This window comes from Halichoeres trimaculatus, unplaced genomic scaffold (genome assembly GCF_033239565.1).
Source record: "Halichoeres trimaculatus isolate MK-OKI-2021-1 unplaced genomic scaffold, fHalTri1.1 fHalTri1_scaffold_18, whole genome shotgun sequence".
NCBI lineage: Eukaryota > Metazoa > Chordata > Actinopteri > Labriformes > Labridae > Halichoeres > Halichoeres trimaculatus.
In genome coordinates, this window is record NW_027437196.1 from 16,309,109 (window position 1) to 16,330,000 (window position 20,892).

Below are 20,892 nucleotides of genomic sequence, written 5' to 3' on the forward strand. Positions count from 1 at the left end.
AATGAACTCTGGCTCTGATTGGCTTACCATGACATTGTACTCTCCTTTTAGCCAATCATCACTACTCATGTGTCTGTCACCCCTCCCCCTTATCAAAGAAGGACTATCAGGAAAAAAACTCACATTTCATTTGGAGTTCCTGTGCCTGGCTGAGCAAGCCCAGTCAACAGCTGTTAGATATCAGTGCATGGCAACACACCATATTTCACTCTTAGTAACATTAACAGCGTTGTAATGTTTGAAATAGTGAATAATTTGATTACCTATCACTGGAAAACAGTAACATCATCAGTAATGCTGTTGTTTTTTAAACCTATATTCCCAACACTGCTGTTTTGTATATAGATTTTACTTTGTTACGTTATCAGTCTGTACACATTAAGCTACATTGTTCTGTACATAATTTCCTATTACACCTGTTATTCTATTTTATGCATTTGTAATGTAATTTTGTGTGCCCTGTACATTGCCTGTTTGTCGTTGATGTGGTTTGTAAATTTGTGGGACGAGTGAAGGATAATCTTATCTTATTTACAGCATTTGTTGGATTTATCTTTGAGGGTTGTATGATGGTGAAATTTGATGATATGTTGTAAACATGAATTAATATTTTCTCTTTAGGGAACAAAGATGGAGCCCAGTCTGATGCGATGCTGTCACATACCCTGCGGGAGCCGCCCAATCGACCACGCTGTCAACATTAGCAACAAATTGCTACTTGACATTCGTCGCCATATCAAGAAATACTACTCTGTAAGTATTTTTGTGTTGCCAGTTAACAACAGGAGAGTGGTTTGGATAAATACCACCAGGTCTCTCAGTGAAACTGCTGTACGCTGGCTAAAAAATAACACAAGCACTCAAACATCCATGTATTTACTTCTTCCCACCTGCTGGGCCACAAATGGACTTCATTTAGTTTTCATTCAGTGTCTAATCTGCACCTTGAAGGAGTAGCACAGCTGGACTGCTTTCCAGTTTTACTACTGTTTTTTTCTCCCCTTCTTGATTTTATTTTTTCCTCAAAGCTTCAGTTTTGATTCACTTACAGGAGTTTACAAAAACAGAATGATTGAACTTTAGTTACTTTCTAACATCCCAACCATTGTTTAAAATGGTTGTTGAGAGGAGTGGTCGCAGCCATTATACCTCATTCAGTTCAAAAAACTTCATCACCCCCGTGGGGCAGTTAAAGGCACATAGAGCAGTTAACAGATGAGATGAGACAACAGACAGTATTGCACATTGAATTTATATTAGTCTACTGTTTAAAATGCTAAAGTAATAAATTCAGGAAAATAAGAAAAAGAAAACAATTGCTTAAATGATAAAATACTCAAATACTAAGTATTGGAGGCCAACATGATGGGTGCAAAGTACTGTTAAGTAAAGTGCAGAAAGGATTAGTCATGCCCTTGTTGTGAAAGGCGTACTTGTGCTGGTGCATCAAGTGTACTGCTCCAAAGTCTCCCAAAGCCTGCAAGTGTACTTTGCCTGAGTACAGTACACCTGTGACCAAACAAACTGGACTTTAGGGCTGAAGCTTGTTTGGGCACAGCAGGATAGCCAATGTAACAGCGCCCTTTGAGTGAGGTATCATGGTCACTACAGTTGGTACCAATTCAGAGACAGAGAGGAGTAAAAACTTTGGCCAGTCATGTTTTGTAAGTTTAATGCATCCCATAGAGTTGGAGAAGTTTTAGCTTATGCTCTAAAGCAAGGTTGTCCAACTTTTTTCACAGGCAATTTTTTCTGGCCCGCTGCTTATGTTTGAATTTTTACCATATATATTTTTTTAATTGTCAGTATTATTTTCCCTCTGCCAGCAGCCTGAATTTCTCATTCATAATTTGTTAATTGTTGCACTTCCTCTCCTGACCACAAATTAACACTGTGTTACATCGGGAGTAGGGTGGAGCTAGTCCCGTCAGCTCAAATCTGGAAGTCCAAGACCGGAGAGTGAAAGGATGCAGGGTCATGGCTGGGATGGAGCGTATAAGACAGTGGCACTTTGACAAGAGAAAGCTTAAATTAGTTGGGAACATGATTACTTCTTTTTACAGAAATTGATCTCACAGCAGTTTGCCTAATATGCAGGCAGAAAGATGCTGTTTTAAAAGAGTATGATCTTAGTAAATTAATGTAAGTACAGTAGTCATTTATAGGGGAAAAAATCTAAAGCAAGTGTCCAGTTTTAGTACTATTCCTCATTTTAAAAGGATGGAAAATGCACTATTTTGGTTTCGTAGGAGCAAGGCTGTTGTGTCCCTTGTTGTCTAGGTTATCTTGCACTTAATGTCCTTAAAGACGTAGGCCTAGTATTTGTGACATATGGATGTTCAGTAGTTTCATGCTAGGGCTGCAGCTATCAAATATTTTAGTATTCGAGTATTCTACTGAAAATTCCATCGAGTAATCGAGTAATCGTATAAAACACATTTTAAGTTAAAGAGCAGTTATTTTTCAAATGAAAATTTGTTTCAAGCAAGTGTAAAATCAAGTAACTTTAGGTGATAAATTCCACGTACCGTGCGATCTGATGAGATATGAGATACAAGCAGCTGATGCAGATCAATACATGTTTTCATATCAGTCTCCAAACTCCAGAAAAGAAGCTAGATTTGTTGCTAGTTGCTATTTTGAAAAAGAGGTAGCTTGAGGGGTCTGAAAACTCTCTAAATATGGCGTCAGCTCTATTTGAAATGCCACTCTTTGTTCTTTTTTAAAATTAAACGATTCCTCGAGGTGGAGAAAATTCCTCGAGGTGGAGAAAATTCCTCGATTATTTTTTGTAATCGACTACCTCGAATAATTCGAGGAATCGTTTCAGCTCTATTTCATGCAGTAAAGAAACATGTTTTTATTTTCAATGTTACTTGTATGAATATCGTGCACTGCAACATGAATGTTTAGTTTTGGCGACCCTCCACACTGATTTGTTTTTGGCCTTTCACTGAGAAGAATTCAGGCACCCCTGCCCTACATTTTTTGTTTTTCTATGAGCTGAATGTTCACATGTACAACCCTTTTAGATTTTTGCAAATAACATGGGAAAGCCTACTGATACTTGATCAGTCAGTGGGATTTTGACCGCAAAGGTTTTACAAGAATATTGGTGAAGTTTAGTCAGATAAAGACAGTAGATAAGCTGAGGAGTGAAAAGAAAATTCTGGAGGAGAAAACAGGAAGAGAACCAGGGGTGTGGCCTCTGTACTTTACTTTGTTAAACCGTAGAGTGATTGTGGAGTGTGTAGAAACAGCCTGTGAAGGAAAACAGTGTCACAGAGAAAGTTGTTACAGCGTCTGAAGAGCAGCCTGAGAGTGAGGACGACTGTTGTTATTTTTGAGCTTTTCCCTCCTTCTTTCTTATCACTCTCTCCTGGTCTCTTCAAACACCTTAGCCTTCAGTGAGTGGAATGCACTGCCTGTAAACGTGTGTGTGTGTGTGGGGGTTACTCTCCCACAGTGCTGAACAGAAATCAATTAGTTTGGTGAATGTGTGGGGAGCGAGTCCCCCTCAACCCCTTTGTCATAATGTGTGAAACAGCTGCTACCACTGAATACTTGCACCTCACACACACACATTCGCTCTTGCTCACACACACACAGACACAACAGAGTGGGCTGAACAGCGGTGGACACAGCACACACAGCGAGGCAATGAAGAGGGGTAATATTGTGTAATTAAGGATTCCTTTCAGGCCGAGGGAGAGTTCAAACAGAGCTGTTTGTCCGGCCAGATAGAGTGAAAGCTCTGCACCTCTGTGTGTGTGTGTGTCAGTGTGTACACTAAGAGATGTGTGTGTATGTGTGTGTCGGCGTCCTGAGCCAGGACCACAGAGACATTAATCATTAGCGAAATTACCTCCTGTCCCCCCCACCCTCATCCCTGCCATTATCAATAAACCACCCTGAGAATGGGCAAACACTTGTTCACTCCTGTCTCCCCCTCACACACACACTCACACACACACACACACTCACACACACTGTGTCATCCTTTCCTTCTCTGGGCCTGCTGTCTTTGCTGAAACGACAGATTCTCTTGTTTCCTGCACCACCCAATTCTTCCTTTTCTTTTTTTCCCCAACTCCTCCCATCCAACCACCGTTGCCATGGCATTTAACAAATTATTGCAATTACCCTCGTCATGCGGGTCGCCCCTGGAAACGGGCTGAGGGGCAAGAGAAGAAAGGGTGGAGGGAGAGAGAGGGAGAGAGGGTGAATGAAGACCAGAAGAGGTGATAATCCTGTTTTGAACAAAAGGTCAAATTGTTGAATAGAGAAGCTTTGATTAAGCGGAGGACGTACAAAGTGGAACCGTTTGAGCTCTGTTCTGTGTGTGTCTGCGTGTTTGGTGTGTCTGTGTGTGTGTCAGTGTATGTGAGGGAGAGGGAGTGTGAAGTAGACTGGTATGCCTGTTCACTTAAGGGGCTAAAAGTGTTGACTGCTGAAACACAAAAACTGTTTGAGCTCTTACCTGTGTGTGTCGGTACTTGTTCACATGCGTGTGTGTGTGTGTGTGTTAGGGGATTTCTCTGGTTCAGGGATCATGTCAAAAAGACTTCACCTCTGACTCTACACTTACAGTAGAGCTGAAATGATCACTAAATCTACATGAACAGATCACAGATCTACAGCTGTTAAACTTTTCCTGCTCTTCTCTCAAATCTTCATACTTGTGTTCATTTAGATGTTTGAAAATGAACGAAAAATGAAGATTTAAGGCCTTGAAATTGGGTATTGTAGTATTTTTGATAATTTTCTTACACAAAACAGATCGAACTGATTGAAAGAGTCATACAAATATGAGTCAGTCACAGAGGGTAATCCAGAATTGAATCTGTAATCTGTATGTCTGATCTAAAAATGATGAAAGAAGTTCAATCCAGGGCAGAAGTCTAACAGTAGTGACTATTATATAAAGATTATTTAATCCCAAAAGTGTAAGAAAATATAGAAGCACTTGTTGCAGTTGGAGGTGATGAATTATTGGACTCATGGGCTCCAAGAACTTTGGATGTAAAAGTTGCTTCATTTCTTGTGAAAAAGTTTAACAACTCATTTTGTCATCACAGTCATTAATGTGACAAAACAGAACATTAAGTTAATTTCACACTTTGTGTTTCAGTGTTTTATGGAGCATTTATCACATTACCTGAGTCTGAGTTTTGTCCTCATAGCCTAAAACCAAAGTTAGTCCCCAATACTGAGGTCCCAGTTGAGTCTCCATCCCCTAAACCTAAGTTGAGTCTCAATTACTTGTGCCTAATTAGGGATAGGCCAATATTTGGCGTTTAGATCCTTTTTTAGTTAATCCGACGGTGGATAAGAAATCAATTTCAGACTGATCATTTTTGGCTGATGGAGCCATGCTTCTCTGTCTGCAGTCACTACTCTTTCTCTTGCACAGTCACCCGCCATCTGATTGGTTACATGCAGAGCTACTTTTTGGAAAACTTCCTTTACTGAAGAAAACTTTAGAGAGCTATTTATTTCTTTAAGTGTTGGTTCAACTTTATAAGACATGCTGCTGAGCCTGAGAGCTGTTTGATAAACATTTGCTTCAGGGAATTTCAATAAAGTTAAGTGTTGAAGTTTGTATTATTCAAAATTTTGACGCCAGTATTTTCACTTTACACTGTATATGAATATTGGCTTCTCATATTGGTTATCGACCTCCTTGACTGATAATAATCAGTAGGGGCCAATATTTGGGATTGTGAGGCGTATCGGCATCTGCCTTTTTTTTAATCCGACGGCCGATAAGAAACAAATATAAAACTGCGTTGTTGCAGCTCTGATGCAGCTGCTCTGCTGTCTGCAGTCACTTCTCAGTCCCCAGCACTGTCCCGCCCACAGTGCTATCTGATTGGTTACAAGCAGAGCCATGGCTTGGCAAACAGCCAATCAGCAGTGCATTTTTTACAGTTATTGCCGTTACATTGAAATTTTGGAAAACTTAATTTGCTGTAGAAAACTTTGGCTATTCATTTTATAATTTTTTTAATTAAATTTATAAAACGTGCTGCTAAGCCTGGGAGCTGTTTAAGTAACTCATGCTTAAAGGTATTTGAATGAAGTTAAGTGTTGGAGTTCATATTGTTCAAAATTTTGACACCAATATTTTTACTTTGACTGCAAATTAATATCAGCTTCAAATATCAGTTATCGGCCTCCTTGATTACAAATAATCGGTATCGGTATTGGCCAGGAAAAAATCATATCGGTCTATCTCTAATAATCGGTGTCACCCCTGGAAAAAAATATCACTCTTTCTCTAGTGTGGATTCTCCATTACCCAACTTAAAGTCTGAGTCAAGTCTCCTTTACCTGAGTACAACCAGACCAGACTCTTCTTTTCATGTACAACAGTAGTTTGGGAATTTTGGTTAAATGAACATGTCTGGAAAAGTTGAACTAAGAGACCGTTTTTCCATGGATATAGGTGTGTCATTAAGTAAAGATGCGTGCTAAATATGTGTAGATTTACAGGGAAATGTAATTATAGTCGTACATGTCTGCTTGATGAAGTTATTGTACCACTGTATGCTGCTTAGTGCTCAGAGTCAGATCCTGAATATTTAGTTTGACTCTCATTTAATGTGTCTGAACAGTTCGATGAAGAACGGGTCATATAATGTATCCATCCAGACTATTCATTCATTCATTCATTCACCTCACCACAAGTCTGAGTTGTTTTACTGTGGATGTTATAGAGAGAAATAGTGGTTTCTTCTTAATCAAGCCTCAGGAACCAAGGTAGCTTTAGCATCACACTCGGTGTGTACATCCTGGACGAACATCTATCCAGTATGTTTGACTAATCTCCTCATATCTTTTTTTTCTCAAGAGTTGAAAACAGTCGCACATAACTGTTTCATAGAGCCTGCTCTGTGCCACGTGTCTCCCAGAACTAAAGCAGACAGAAGTTTCAGGCTGTCAGAGTGAGAGCGTTTGAAGAGACTGTGTCTAAAATAAGCGGGCAGACTAAACAGAGGCTGCAGACACAGGGTAGATTTCGTGGTGGGCTTTGTCGTGGCCTGGTCTTGCCTCTGTTTGGTTAAATTATGTGGAACTCATTTGACGTCTGCATTCAGTGTGTCAGGTATCCACTGCTATAATTATGCAATTATGAGCCTTTATTCTCTCACGTCCGACTGTACACCCCCACTCCCCCCTCCTCTACCTTGCTCTGGTGAAATGCCTCAATTAAATTTTCTCTCTTCTGCGTCTTCCTTCATGCGCTCATTGTTTTCACTTTTTTATGCAGCTCCTGTGAATTATGTGTACCTAATTTTAGTTTATTTTTATCATCCAACAAACTGTTGTAGTGTCTGTCCTAATCAGGATGTCAGAGCAGTTTGATTTCCCATGATGCTCCACTCTTTGTATAAGGTGTTTGAGTAATTAGTCCTGGAGCTGGGGCTTGTGGGTAAAGCTGTGAACTCTGGGGCTTTCTAATTGATTTGGGATGTGATTGTGTGAACATGGGTGCTTGGTTTTAATTTGGAGGGGTTGGCCTTCTGGGTGTGTGTTTGCATTTCTGTGTGTGCGCTTGTGTGAGCTTTCACTGTCTTGTCTTTGGTTATTTAAAGGAGAGGTTCGTAACACTGATGTGTGGTTTTTTTTTTTTTGAGAAATTTTTTGAAATTTCAGATAAATTACTCATCAGTTCATCTCAATACAATTCTTGTTTTCTTTGCACATCCAAGACCAACTAAAAAATATAATATACATCATATTATTTGGGCTTTAATTCAGCTGACCTTGCCCAGTCATTGCTCAATTCAAACAAGATGTCACAAAAAATTGGGGTTACACAAGTTTTTCTTTTTTTTATGTTTTTAAACTTAGTTTTTTTAAAATAATTTTTCACATCAACAGCAGAACAATATATATATATATATATATATATATATATATATATATATATATATATATATATATATATATATATATATATATATATATATATATATCTTTATTTTTCTTTTCTCAGCTGTAAAGTTGTGTTCAGCTATGAAGTAAGATACAACCAAATTAACAACTCCACAAAATATACATATATAAGATAATACATATTAACAAACAGGTACATACATGTTCAAAATAACATAAAAGAAATTAAAAACATAAATAAAAAATGTAGTCCCCTCAGATATATTACATGCACTGGTGCAAATTCAGCCCCTAAACAGGTGTTTGATCTTTGTTTGTGTCTAAATTAAACATCCCTCTCTAATGCATTAGTAGAACAAGTACAGGTCTCCATCTCATTGTGAAATTTCTTTTTGGAGTCTTAAGTGGTACGTATTTTTATTTTCCGTTTGATAAATGTTCCAAACTGTCTAGATCCACATATTGTAGGCACGAGGGTCTGGTTTAAACCAGCTGTAGCTTTAGAGCCGCTGTAAATAAGATATTAAGCAACTCCTTTTTGGTCCTCCCATTCAGGCAAAGGGGTGTTACTCTAAGTATCGCCACCAAACGTCTTGTGGAATGCCCTGATACACCAGTTTTGATGAAGTGCTTACCTTCTTTATGAAAAGCTGCAATATCTGACCAGCTAGGTATATTTCCAGTTAATGCTTTTTTATTTTCACCCTGGTTTTGTCTCGAAGTATGTTCAAGCAAATCCAGTTTGTTTATGTGGTTGTAAGTACATCTGTAGAGACTGAAGTTCAGCAGAAACAGAAGCAGCTAACCAGCCTCACTTTGTTCCTGTTCCTGACTTTGAAAGGTTATTGAACGTAGCAGAACATCAGGGTAGGACTTGTACGTACTGTAAAGAAAAACACAATCTCCACCTCTTCTTTTGTGGCTGCTGCTGTAAAAGTGATCAGGAGACGAGACAAAGGCGGAGATCGAAATCAATGAGAGGAACTCGGCCTGTGTGGGGGGGTGCAGAAAGACAGGTGCAGCAGTTTTGAGGGGGTTCATTTAGAGTGAATGAAAGGAGGGATGGATGGAAGGATGGAGGAAAGCAGCAAAAGGCGCTGATGGTGGTGGGTCTGATGCTCTGTCATTAGTTGGGCATTAACCCCCTCCCCTTTAAGCCTGCCTTAGTAATGACAGGGCATAAGAAGTAGAGGGGGTGGAGGGGTCTGCAAGAATACAGAGGAGATTGAGAGGGTTAGACCACCGCACCTGCCCAGGGTCACTACCTCACAGCAGGGGGTCCTAACTACTGCCGTTTTGGCTGTCCAGCGCTCTGCCTGTCTGACAAGTACTCCCAGAGCAGGACCCCCGACACACAGCAGCTGAAGATACACTGGGATGTAAAGAGAAAGAGGGACAGCAGGGCGGGAATCAAGTCAGATGTAAACCTCTGTTCTTCTCCTCTTTTTCTTCACCTGTCTCTGCTTGCTCTGCTTTCATGTTTTTTAACCACCTCTCTATTTTCCTCCTGACTATTTTTCTTGTCACCTCTGTTGTGCAGAATTAGAGCACCTTAATGGAAGCAACAATTTTCAGCAAAATTTTCTCATTACAAGAAGTGTTTCTTTTCTTTCTTTCTTTTTTTTTTCCTTGAGGCGCCTCGAGGCAACAGAAGTTTTTCAGTCACAAGCGACCACCACACAAACCTTTGAACAGGTTATCGCACCGATACGTAGAGGCTGGGTGATCTTTAAGATCAGAGCTCTTCTGTGTACATTTTATGAATAAACGTTCCTCACTTCTTTTCATTTTCAGGCTCAAGACTGAAGGTTTGAGCAAGGCCTGTGGTCCCATGTGTCACTCCCCACTCTCGCTTCATTTCCTGCTCTATTCACTGTCCTGTACTCATCTGAAAAAAGGCATTAAAAGCCCCAAAAGTATCTTTGGGCCGTTTGGTGTTACTCACAGTATGGTTTTGATCACTTTTCCTGACACCTACCCCCAAAAGCTGCTGGGTGGCAGTTTTTACATGATTAAGAATAAATAAAGGAATGGCTGATTGTCTTCCTGATGACTAAGTTTGCTTTTGAGGGTCATAAAGACACAAAAATGTCAATTTTAATTTGGTCGATAACCTGTTAAAAACTCTGCACAGGAGCTTTAATGTTCTGGTTTAGAATTCTGTTTGTTATCAAGAAGTGACTTAAGATGTGGTTCTTCATGAATTGACTTGAAAGAGTAGATAAGGATGAATCTAACACAGAAAAAAAATACACTTTCAAAGAAGCAGCTTTAACACATCCACATTTGTGTGTAAAATAGTTATTTATTGAATGATTCAGTTTAAAGGCTTTGAGAAATGTCAGTCCTGTTCTGCCAGAGCTCAGATTTGTTGTTGAAATGTTTTTCTTTGCAGGAAAATCTGATACAAGAAGTGTTTAGATATTAAAGATACCATTGTGATGTTTATTCCATTGCAGATTCTCATATTTGACAGATTGTCTTCAGTATTTGCAGAAATGTAATCAATCTAATTTTCAAGGAAGCTCTAAGGACACAGTGTTGACTGTTACAGATCCACATCAAAGTTGAAAAAGTTTCACAGGTTTTGTATAACACTGCTGTGTCTCCTGTAGGGCTGGTTGGTGTGTGAGGACCAGGCCTGTCAGAACAGGATCAGACGTTTGCCCATCGCCTTCTCCCGCCATGGACCCATCTGTCCCGCCTGCACCAGAGCAACCCTCAGACCTGAGGTAACATGACTTCCAAACACTTAGTCATGAACATACAAAATCACATAGACAGTGTGCTGGGTGCACTTTTATGGATTGTGTACATTTTGTCCAGATGGTGGTGCTATAGAGCTAAAATCTTTATTACATATATACTGTACATCCTTACTCATCAGTATCACATTTCAACATCTGTAGACTCTCTCAAACTATACATAGATATATAATCTTGTCACCAAGTGTGTGTTATTGTGACGGCGTGTTCGTGCACACACATCACACACCGCCCTGGACGTGTTTGGACGTCACAAAGAGTGGTCTGCTAGTTAAACCATTAGCAGCATCAGTCTGTCCAGCTCTTCTGAACGCTTTGTTAGCCTGACCACTGGATTTAAAAGAAACACTCTCCCTTTCAATTTGAGCGTGACGGTTCAATCTATTTCTCTTTTTTCTGTCCTCTCTTTCTCTGTCCCTTTTCTAACCGTTCCTGTCTCAACCCTTAACTCTCTTGTCAATTTTTTTATCTGCTCCTATCTGTCCCCCTCTTTTTCTGGCTGCTTTGCTCTGTCTGACTCTGTGGCGACAGGTTGTAAACCAGAAGGCCAATTTCTGCTGTCACTGTAGCCACTTAGGGCGGCCGTTGCTGTGCCTGGGGGCCACGGCACTTTAAACTGCGGCCTGAATAAAACATTGAACTCTAGGTGCTCACTCCTGCTCCTTCTCTCTGTCCTAAAACCTGCAGTGTGTCTCCGTTTTACCTGCTTGTCAACCTATATAAGCCTGACCTGCTTATGTTCCTCTAATAAAGACTGATGACAAACTGCATCAAACTAGAGCGACTTTAACAGCTTCTGATGTGCTGGTTGGATGCATGAAAACACTTCTGAATGTTTTCAAGGCTATTTTGTTTTTTCATAAACTCTTCTCTACTTCAAACTGAAGTTTTGTTTGGTTGGGATTTTTGGCCCGTGCTCCCGCCTGTAGAATAAGGTGAATTTTTTATGGTTTCATAAATTCAGCTTACTTTAAAGTTCGTTCAAAGAGCAGTAAAATAAATAAATGTATAAGCTCTTTAGGAGGAAAAACAGGTCATGATGCCTGTTTTTTCCTTGGTTTGATCCTTGTTTTAACAGAAATACTTCACTGAATGACGACATGTCTAACACAAGGTGTGCCAGCCAAGAGAGCAGCACAGAAATAAAGCTATGGCAGTCAGACATCGTGGTAAATCAGCAGCATTCAGTGCAGGTTTGAGCCTTAAGGTTCATGAAAGTCCCTGGTCCAATGTAAACTTGTTTCTCAGACCATGTTGGAGCAGCATTAGAAAGATTTCTGGCCGAGACTGAGTGAGTTTTATGTAAAGATGAAAATGTTTGAGAAACCAAACATTACAACTACTTTAAGTTTTAGGAGTCACTTGAAAACTTACACATGGAGATGTTCATGCTTCAGCTTCATCCAGAAAGGCCTTTTGTCCTTCAGCTGTACAAAGTCTACTGTCACATAAGACTTTAGCAGAAACCAATTGTAATTAGGGATGTCCCGATATTACATTTTCACTTCCGATGTGATACAGATACTGCAGCATTGAGTATTGGCCGATACCGATATTAATCCGATATGATATCAGCATTAAACATGCATACTTTTACTACTTATTTTGTAGTATGTCTGTCATGTTGGAAAAAGCTTGATTAAGTGATATTATTCAAACAAAGAACAGTAGTCAGCAACAGTAGGTATGAGGAAAAACTGACCCATTTATTATTAACCAATGGGTAACAGACATTGCTTATATCAGAGATTTTAGATGCATTCCGATATGATACCGATATTTGTTTTTTGTTTTTTTGCTGATGTCGGACTGATATCCGATATCAATATCGGACTGGGACACCTCTAATTGTAATGTAACATGTTAAACTAAATCCAACTGTTTAAAGGATGTTTTGGATGGTGTTGGTGTAGCAACAGCAGAACATTGAAAAGATGATTGCTTGATTATGCATCGGTGTAAAATTTAATTTCTTACAAAACAGTCTTAAAAGTAGGAACATGATCTTAGGCGTACTGCTTTGACTGGACTTAAAGTTGTTATTTACAGGGAGAACTTGAATCATCATGGGTAAAAAGAAATCAGAAGTGCCAGCTCTGTTGAATCAAGTGAGGAATAGGACAGACAGGCTCCTAAAGCCAAAGCGTCCCCATCAGGTGTTGTGTGGAAATATCTGTGTTTATAGCAAAATTAAACAAACTTGTGTATTTTTTTATCTAATCAAGCCACCAGCCTCCAAAGTGTAATGAAAAAAAGCAACAAATAGTTTATTATCACTGGTCAGCTTCAAAAAACACTTTTTGTAATGTTTTTTTTTTTTTTTTTTTTTTGACAAGAAACAATCAAGTTGTCAGATTCACACTGACAATATTCCATAATGTAACCCCAAAAACAGAAATATATCTCCTTTTATGCCTTTTATAGCTTTTTGTACTATAAATCAACAGACACCTCTAAAGTTAGTGAGCCACACAGTGTACAAGAAACTTTGATTTTGTTTGACATATTAACAATCACTGAGTTATATAGTAATTGTAAAGCCTTATCTTTTTTATTTATGTCTAAACTTTTAAAGGATTTTACAGCAATAGTTTTTATGCGGTTTCAGCGTTAACTTGTGATCAATCACCATTCCAAGTTTGTTTAAAAATTCTTTCAGTATTAATATCCATTAATGACAAAACATCCCCAATCATTTACTTTTTAATCTCCGGGTACCATGAATTTAATTTTCTTAGTATTAAGACACTATTAATTAACCACAACAAAAAATCTGCAAAATAACATATCTAAAGTAAGTACTTGCATAAAAATAAATCATCACCAAATATCAATTATTTAAAGTACAAACCGTTTGGGACTAATCATCAATCCTTTGGGGACCAATCATTGATCCCTGGGGCACTCCACAGGTAACCGTCCTTAACTCTGACGATAGATTAGATTTGAGAATATTTCCACCTCTAACTGTTTGCTCAAATTCAACCGATTCCACAAGTGCTGCGTAAATCTCACCATGTCCTCAGCAGCTGAGCTGGCCTAATATTTATCCTGACTCACAGTGGCCTCTTTAAATACCCTGCTGGATTGCCCTGAAGGGAGGAAATAAACCCTGAAAAATGTGGGGGACTATTAAACCCACCACTCCTTCAGGAAAAACAGAAACAGTTCAAACTTGATTCATCACAGTCCAGCACTGACTTTTTCATTGTTAGGCAACACAGTTATTTGAATCAGAGCAGTGCATGGAGATTAATGGCCCACCAGCTCATATGTTAAACTGCTGCCCATTATGCAAAGTAGTCTTGGCCATTCGTGGCTTTTGAAGCTGCTGGTACTGTACAGTCAGGGATGGGTACCAAATTAGGCACTTTCACAGGTACCGATCCACTTAAAATCAAAAGGTACCATGTTTAGGTACTTAAATGCATCCTTGTGACTGTGAAGGAGTGAAATGGTAAACAATTTTCAATGCGGACATGCACACAGCATTGCGAGTTTATGTATTGAGAAATAAATATGTTAAATTGAAAATCTTTGAGATTTTATCATTAAACAAATCAATATTTATTACCGCATAAACGCATACGCAAAATTCGTACCAATACTGATTGCCCGGTACTGTATTGTTTCAAATGTGAGAAGTACCCATCCCTACAAATGGTACCCCCACATGTTAAGGATGAACATTTTACTGTCTTCGATGGAAAGCTGGATGACTTTGGCTAAGTTTCCCTTATGATTTTGTTTGTTTTAACTATGCTAATATAATCCCAGATTAACAGGATGATTCAGTCTGAAGACAGAAAGACAATCAGGGTTTCCTCTCGATACCACATATAACAAAATGTGTAAAGGGGCGTCTTGTTTGTGACTCTGCACTCTCTTTTCACTCTTGCATCATGCCACGTTTAGCATCTCTGCAGGCGCTGCCTCTCCTCTCCTCTCCCTCTCCCTCTTGCTCGTCTTTTTCCTCCCTCCCTCACTCCCTCCCTCCCTCTCTTCCTCCTCTCTGGACACAGATTCAGAGCGTGATCTGATCTCCATGTAATGGGAGAGTAATAGGCACTCTGCCTTGATTGGTTGGTAATTTGGGGGAGTTATGCACAGGTGCAATTTGTAATATTTTCAGTAAATTAAATTTCTTTCTCTTCCTCTCTCCCTCGCTCTTCGTCTCACCCTCTCTCTCACCCTCTTCCTCCCTCCCTCCCTCCAAAGTGCTTAACTCAAATGGTCCATTTTTTTCTTCTCAGTGTCTCCAATCTCTGTCCTAACTTTCCTTTTCTTCCCCCTCTTTTATTCGATGCTTTCTTCCCCTGCTCCTTTCTTTTCATTTTCTTTCCCTCCCTCCCTCTTTAGCTCCAACACTCATTCTCTCCTCTCCTCGCCTGCTCTTTCTCTCCTCCCCCCTCTCTCCCTTTCTCTCCCCTCATTTTATTGATGTACGCTCAGGCGCCCATTAGAGCTCCCTTTTTCCCTCTAGTGGAAATTGCAGCATGTTAATTTTCACACAAATTACGGCAATAGCAGGTATCTCTATTTGATACATTATAGCGGGAGCAATCAGAGATAATTGAGTGCCTTTCAGAGGGAGACGGCTGCATTCACTGCCGGCTCAAAGCTGCCCCATTATCGCCTAATCGCTCTTTAAACACTGAATTTTGCCGAACAAAAATTCTTGTCATAATTTTGCTTAAGTGTATTTGGAAATCACAGTCCTTTGAGCGAGGATAATTGAAATCAAATCCCTTTCACTGGAGCTGACATTTCTACATTTCCCTCCAATTGAAATTAATTTCAAAAATTGAGCATGAATATCTTCAAATAGCAGGCAATTATGCCTTTCAATGGGGAGAAATTACCGGTGCTGAATCGTTGGAGGCTTGCGGGCGAGAGCACCAGTTAAATGCCTTTGTTTCCCGTCGTGTTTGCCTAGTAAAGATTTACATATATTGACTCATTATGGTGTCTTGTGAAGCTGATCGGCGTGACTACCACAACCGGCAATAACGCTCATCGCATCTAAAAAGCTCAAGAGTTTTAAAGCCTCGTGGCCTCGCCAGCTGAGGGAAAATGTATGTTTGTTTCTCGCCCGTCTCCCTCCCTTTCCTCGCTCCCTCTCTCCTCCTGCAGCTGTGCGAGGGCTCGGATGTTGTAGCTTCGGTATTTACAGCGCGTGTTTGCAGAGCTGTGGAGCAAAGTGTGTAACGCCGGGGCCTTCTTTTTTGTGTCTCTTGCGGGGATATTTTCCTCCGAGCTGTATCCATATCTGAGCATTGAATGGTAGTTTTCCTGCAGCTTGCACACTTTCCATCCTCTGTAAACTCTGTTTTTGTTTTCATCTCTCCTCACATGCACACGGAGAAATATTGTCTACCTTTTCATTAACTGCTTCACTGGTGTGCCTGAGCGACAGCATAGTGCGCTAAAGTTCTCCAGAGGTCTGATACCTCTGTGTGTGCTCATGTTTGTCCCCACTTAAAGATGTGTTTTAAAGACTCCTGAGGAAGTCTTGAGTGCTCGTTTTATTGTGGAAGCCGTTTCAGAGTGTTGCTCTGTGATTTGGATCAATTTGTCAGATTTAGCCTCTTTTTCTTAGTTCTCTCCTTTTCTCTTTATTCCATACATCCTGTCTCCATTCTCTTTCCCCCACACACACACATGTGCCTCGTCCTGTTGGCTTAACTGTGTTTGTGGATATGTGTGCCGGCTGGGGTAGGGGCGAGGCAAAGGAGCAAGGGGTACGAGGTGGGGGGCTGGGGGGTCCTACGCTCCCGGGAGAGAGGCAATTTCACAGCTGGTTTGCTCCTTAGGCAGTCAGGCTGAAAATGCTGCAGATTTGTGGAGCAAATTGAAATGGTGTCAGTGCAGGAACAAAGCGCCGAGCTGAATGACGAGGTAGGTGTGTGTGAACGTGCATGTGTGTGAGGTGGGAGAGAGGAGAGAGTGAGGTGGGGTTGAGGGGCTCCAAATTCAATAACAACCCTGTAACATTTTAGCCCCGCCTTTCTGACACCTGTCAGTCAATCAGGACTCAGCGGCTGGCCCGCCTACAATCAGAGTTACATTGTTTGAATGTGTGTGTGTATTGTGCATTTGTGTGTGTGCGTGTGTGTGCAATTGAATGTGTAGAGGAAGGAGGAGCGTGTGGTGTTTGTGCCGCCCGAGCTTGTTCAACCTTGGCAACGGTAACCGAGGCTCCATTATGGGATGTGCATGGTTTGGTTGTTGACTAGGCAGTGCATCAATGGTCAACAGCTGTGGGTGCCATGTGGGCAGCCATAGAAAGCCATTAAACACATATACACACACACACACGCACACACACACTCTCACACATCACATAGTTTGCATTTAGTTGCATTAGATACTCTCGCCACTTGATTATGCCTCAGCAGTAAAAACTGAAATTACAATTACTCACATTGCGATTGGCAGGTATAATGGGCACACACATTCCCTGCGCACGCACACACACACAGACAGTGACACGCAGACAGTGACACACAGGAGTTGTCAGGGGATTCTTCCTGGTGGTAATAATAAAGCACTCTGCGCACACCTGATGGCAGTGTGGGGTCGGGGCTTAGCGTGCCCTCTCCAGCGTAGCGGGGAAATGACGAGCCAATAACTGCAATTAAACATGCAGTATAATGGCTAATCAAATTGACAGCCTCGGCTGTTCGCATGCCTCTCTCACAATGCCTTATCACAACAAACTATTATGAGGGAGGGTATTTCAGGCCTGATCCCCTCTTTTCTTTCTCTCTCTCTGCCTTGCCGTCTCCTATTCTCTCTATCTTCTTTCTCTGTCTTTACCCTTTCTCTGTCTTTCTCTTTCCCTCCTACCTCTGCCTTGCTCATCTCTCCGTCTCTCTTTCCGCATCTTTTCTCCCTTTGGCAGGCTGTCGTGTGGCTCCAGTTAATTGCAGTGGAGATTAACAAAGCAAGCAAATTTGTTTTCTTGCTTTACTGTGTCACACAGAAGAAAGGAGATGTTTTCTGGTACAGTTGTGTATGAGTCACATTCAGTCTTCCTGTTTTTTTCCCCCACTGTTCAAGAAGTTTATTAATTGGTTCTGGATGTCTTTATTGCTCTGTCATGATCTCCACTCTTATTAGACAACATGGATTAAAAGCTTACTCACACAAACGGAGAATAAAAGGGATCAGTGGAAGTGCCAGTAACTGTTTCCAACAACTGCTGGTGTGTGCTGAGTTCAGTGACAGCATTCAAAGAAGACAATTGAAATGCATTGAGGATGAGGTTACATATTGTCATAAATCTTAAGTTTATTTTCTGTCCATAAAATGTTAATCAGAGCCTCCAAAAGGTTAACCCAACATCTTATGTTGTTCCACTGATAATCCATTTACTTTTATGCAAGAAACAAGCTGTATTTATTTGTCACTTGGCACTTTCAAGGTGCTGTTGGTGTTTTAATTTTGGCTTGTGTAACTTTTCATAAGCTGCTTTGTCCAAATATCAAATGATCGTAATGAAACCACTGAAGAACTAGAAAAGCACTCAGAGCGCAGACCTCCGCCAAGCCTATTGTGATTGTCACGCAACACTTTAGTCCTACTTTAATGTTATACTCCCTTTCAGCAGACTGTCTGCCACAATTTGGTGTTAGTTTCAGGTTTGTACGATAATTTGTGACCTGACAGTGTTGAAAGTTATGATGACCTAGTACATATTTCATATCCCAGATCTTAGTATCCAGAATATTGGCAGGATCTGGATCGTACTTTTACATGTGTCAGATATTATGGTGACCTTGTCTTATATTGTTTTGCTAAGCAATCCGACCATTTATTGTGGAGTTATATACACATATGGTGAAAATGGCCCTATCTCACAATGATAAAGAATCTTTAAAAAAAATTTAATTACTTCTTCTTATCCCATTTTAAACATTTCGTGAAAATTTCATGAAGATCTGTTGGCAACTTTTAAAGTTATGTTGTTCACAGAAAAACAAACAGACAGACTCTCCCAAAAACACAACCTCCTTGGTGGAGGTAATAAAGAGCTGTCAGGATATGAATCCTGAAAACCAATGCAAAGCAACCAGCAAGTTAGCAAACTTTTCCAGAACTTAATGTGTAAACATCAGCTAGAATAGGTTTAAACTGTGTTCCTACCGGAACACTTCCATTGCATTTTGCAATGTGCTCTTTCTGTGCAGCTGCGGAGCCTTTTTTAGTACCCTCAGTTATCAACACCCTGCTTAAGTGTGTCTTATACACCAAATACAAGGCCAGTGGATTTGCTAAGGCTCAATCTTGTAACCCCTTGGCGGTCCTCTGACATCATCATATGCCTCTTAAAGAATGGTCAACTTGTCTGGTGTTCCAGTGTAGCCAGGGGTTATAAATACACAACTCCCAGGTGACTTGGTTGAATGACAGGCCTCATGTAGTCATCAAAGTAGGCAACCTGGATTCAGTCTCAATCAGTGTCCTTAAGATGAAGATAGAATTAACAAAACATAAGGTGCCAAAAAAAGTATTCAGGACTCAACAATCAAATAGCCAAATCCTGTAGCCTTAAAGACAACTAAAGAAGAGAACAACGGTATGTTCCTGACAAAAGTGAAACAAGAATCAGTCATCTGGACATGACTTCACAGTTAACATAATATATCTTGGTTATTGGTGTTTGTTGAGTCTCAGTTTCACTGTAAATAAAAAGCCTGCGTTACACAGTTGCTTCACTTTAGCTTACTTCTGATGGAAGTCAGATTGTTCTGATGCAACTCAGAAAATCTAAAAATCCAGATCAAGTTTATTTGATCGGGATTTTAATGTTTGCACTGAAGTGCAGATACCTCTTTATAAAAGGGTTGGAACAGCTTATGAAAGAATCTGAGCTGTTTGATTTACCTCACACACATGTGCATACAAGGCAAATGAGTACAGCAGGACAGTTGTGAGGGGGTGGTGTATGTGTTGTGGAGAAGACAAACAGAGTTAGAGGATGTGCCTGTGGCTTTGTATGGTTCTGCTGTATGGCACCACTTTGGATTTAGTGTGAGCTCTCATGATGGTGGAAAGAAAGTGGTGAATAAAACTGTGACTGTTTGACATTGTGAAAGTGAAGTTAGTGCAGAAGGACAAGTAAAGAAAAGATGGTGGAGCTGGGAAATGGAGACAGGTCCACTGTTTCAGCTTGAATATTATACTGTCTATCCTGATTATTATATGGGAAAGCTTTCAACCCTCAGCACAAGTAAGGTATGATGTTTGTTGAACAGGAGGTTATGTAGCCTAAAAATGAGCAAGTGTGGTGCAGTCTTGCTCACCCTGCTGGGATGCTCACAGTTTTGCCACAGTGTTAACAGGCAGAGGTGGAACACACCATCAGGATGCCCCTTTATTTCGCTTTTGCTTTTCACAATTAATAACAACTGAGGGGGTTTTGACCAGTCAGAATCAAGTTTTTAACACAGCCGTTATAAGACACTCTTAACATGATGCTGGTCACATTATGAAACAGCTTTTGTGACTTTGTTTCTGTTGAATAACCCGTTTTAATCTGCTTTATTCTGTTTGTGTTTCTCTCCAGTACTCCGAGAAGGCCCTGTACAACCAGCTCTGCTTCTACAGGTTCATCTTCGACTGGGACCACGCTTGTGCCAAAGTACTGCAGCCTGATGAGAGAGGTAAGTCACACATGCACGTATACACACAAACACACACAAGTTTAGACCCTAACTTTTAAAACTCTTTTTCTGTTTGCCACAGGATGAGTTTTTAAAGTTCTGTCCAAACAGAAAACAGGGCCTGCTTTTTAAATGTGATCATATTTTATTCATTTTTGCTGTTTTTATTATTCTGCAGCGCCGCCTTTAAACTGAAATCAAGTTACCGGAACGCGTTTTGAAGTTTGAATTTTGATGTCTTTACAATGCTTTTTCACAAATACACATACACAACATAGCATTAGCAATCAATGGCTCAACGTAAACCTTTTACCCAGGCTACACTTACAATATTCACCAGTGACGCCACACACGCACGCATACACACAAGCGGTGGAGTATGGGCATTGGGTGCTGGGAGGGGGGGTTAAGGACATTCAGCTCCTCGAGTCGACAGCCCTAATTTAGGAGACGGATTCAATCACACACACATACAGAATGCAAAACGCTCCAATCACTGGAAGAAAGAAGGAAAGAGCCCTCGATCGCTTTCCCTCTACCCCAGCCCTCACTGTCC

General features: G+C 40.4%; 1 protein-coding gene across 1 annotated transcript in view; it reads left to right on the forward strand.

The window, feature by feature from the left end:
* The window catches only part of pola1 (polymerase (DNA directed), alpha 1), a 79,783-nt gene that overhangs the window by 46,784 nt on the left and 12,107 nt on the right, over positions 1-20,892 (forward strand). Inside the window, exons 34-36 of the mRNA XM_074693680.1 lie at positions 622-753; positions 10,518-10,634; positions 20,240-20,336. Coding sequence (XP_074549781.1) covers positions 622-753; positions 10,518-10,634; positions 20,240-20,336 — 346 coding nt within the window. The remainder of the gene's footprint in view (positions 1-621; positions 754-10,517; positions 10,635-20,239; positions 20,337-20,892) is intronic.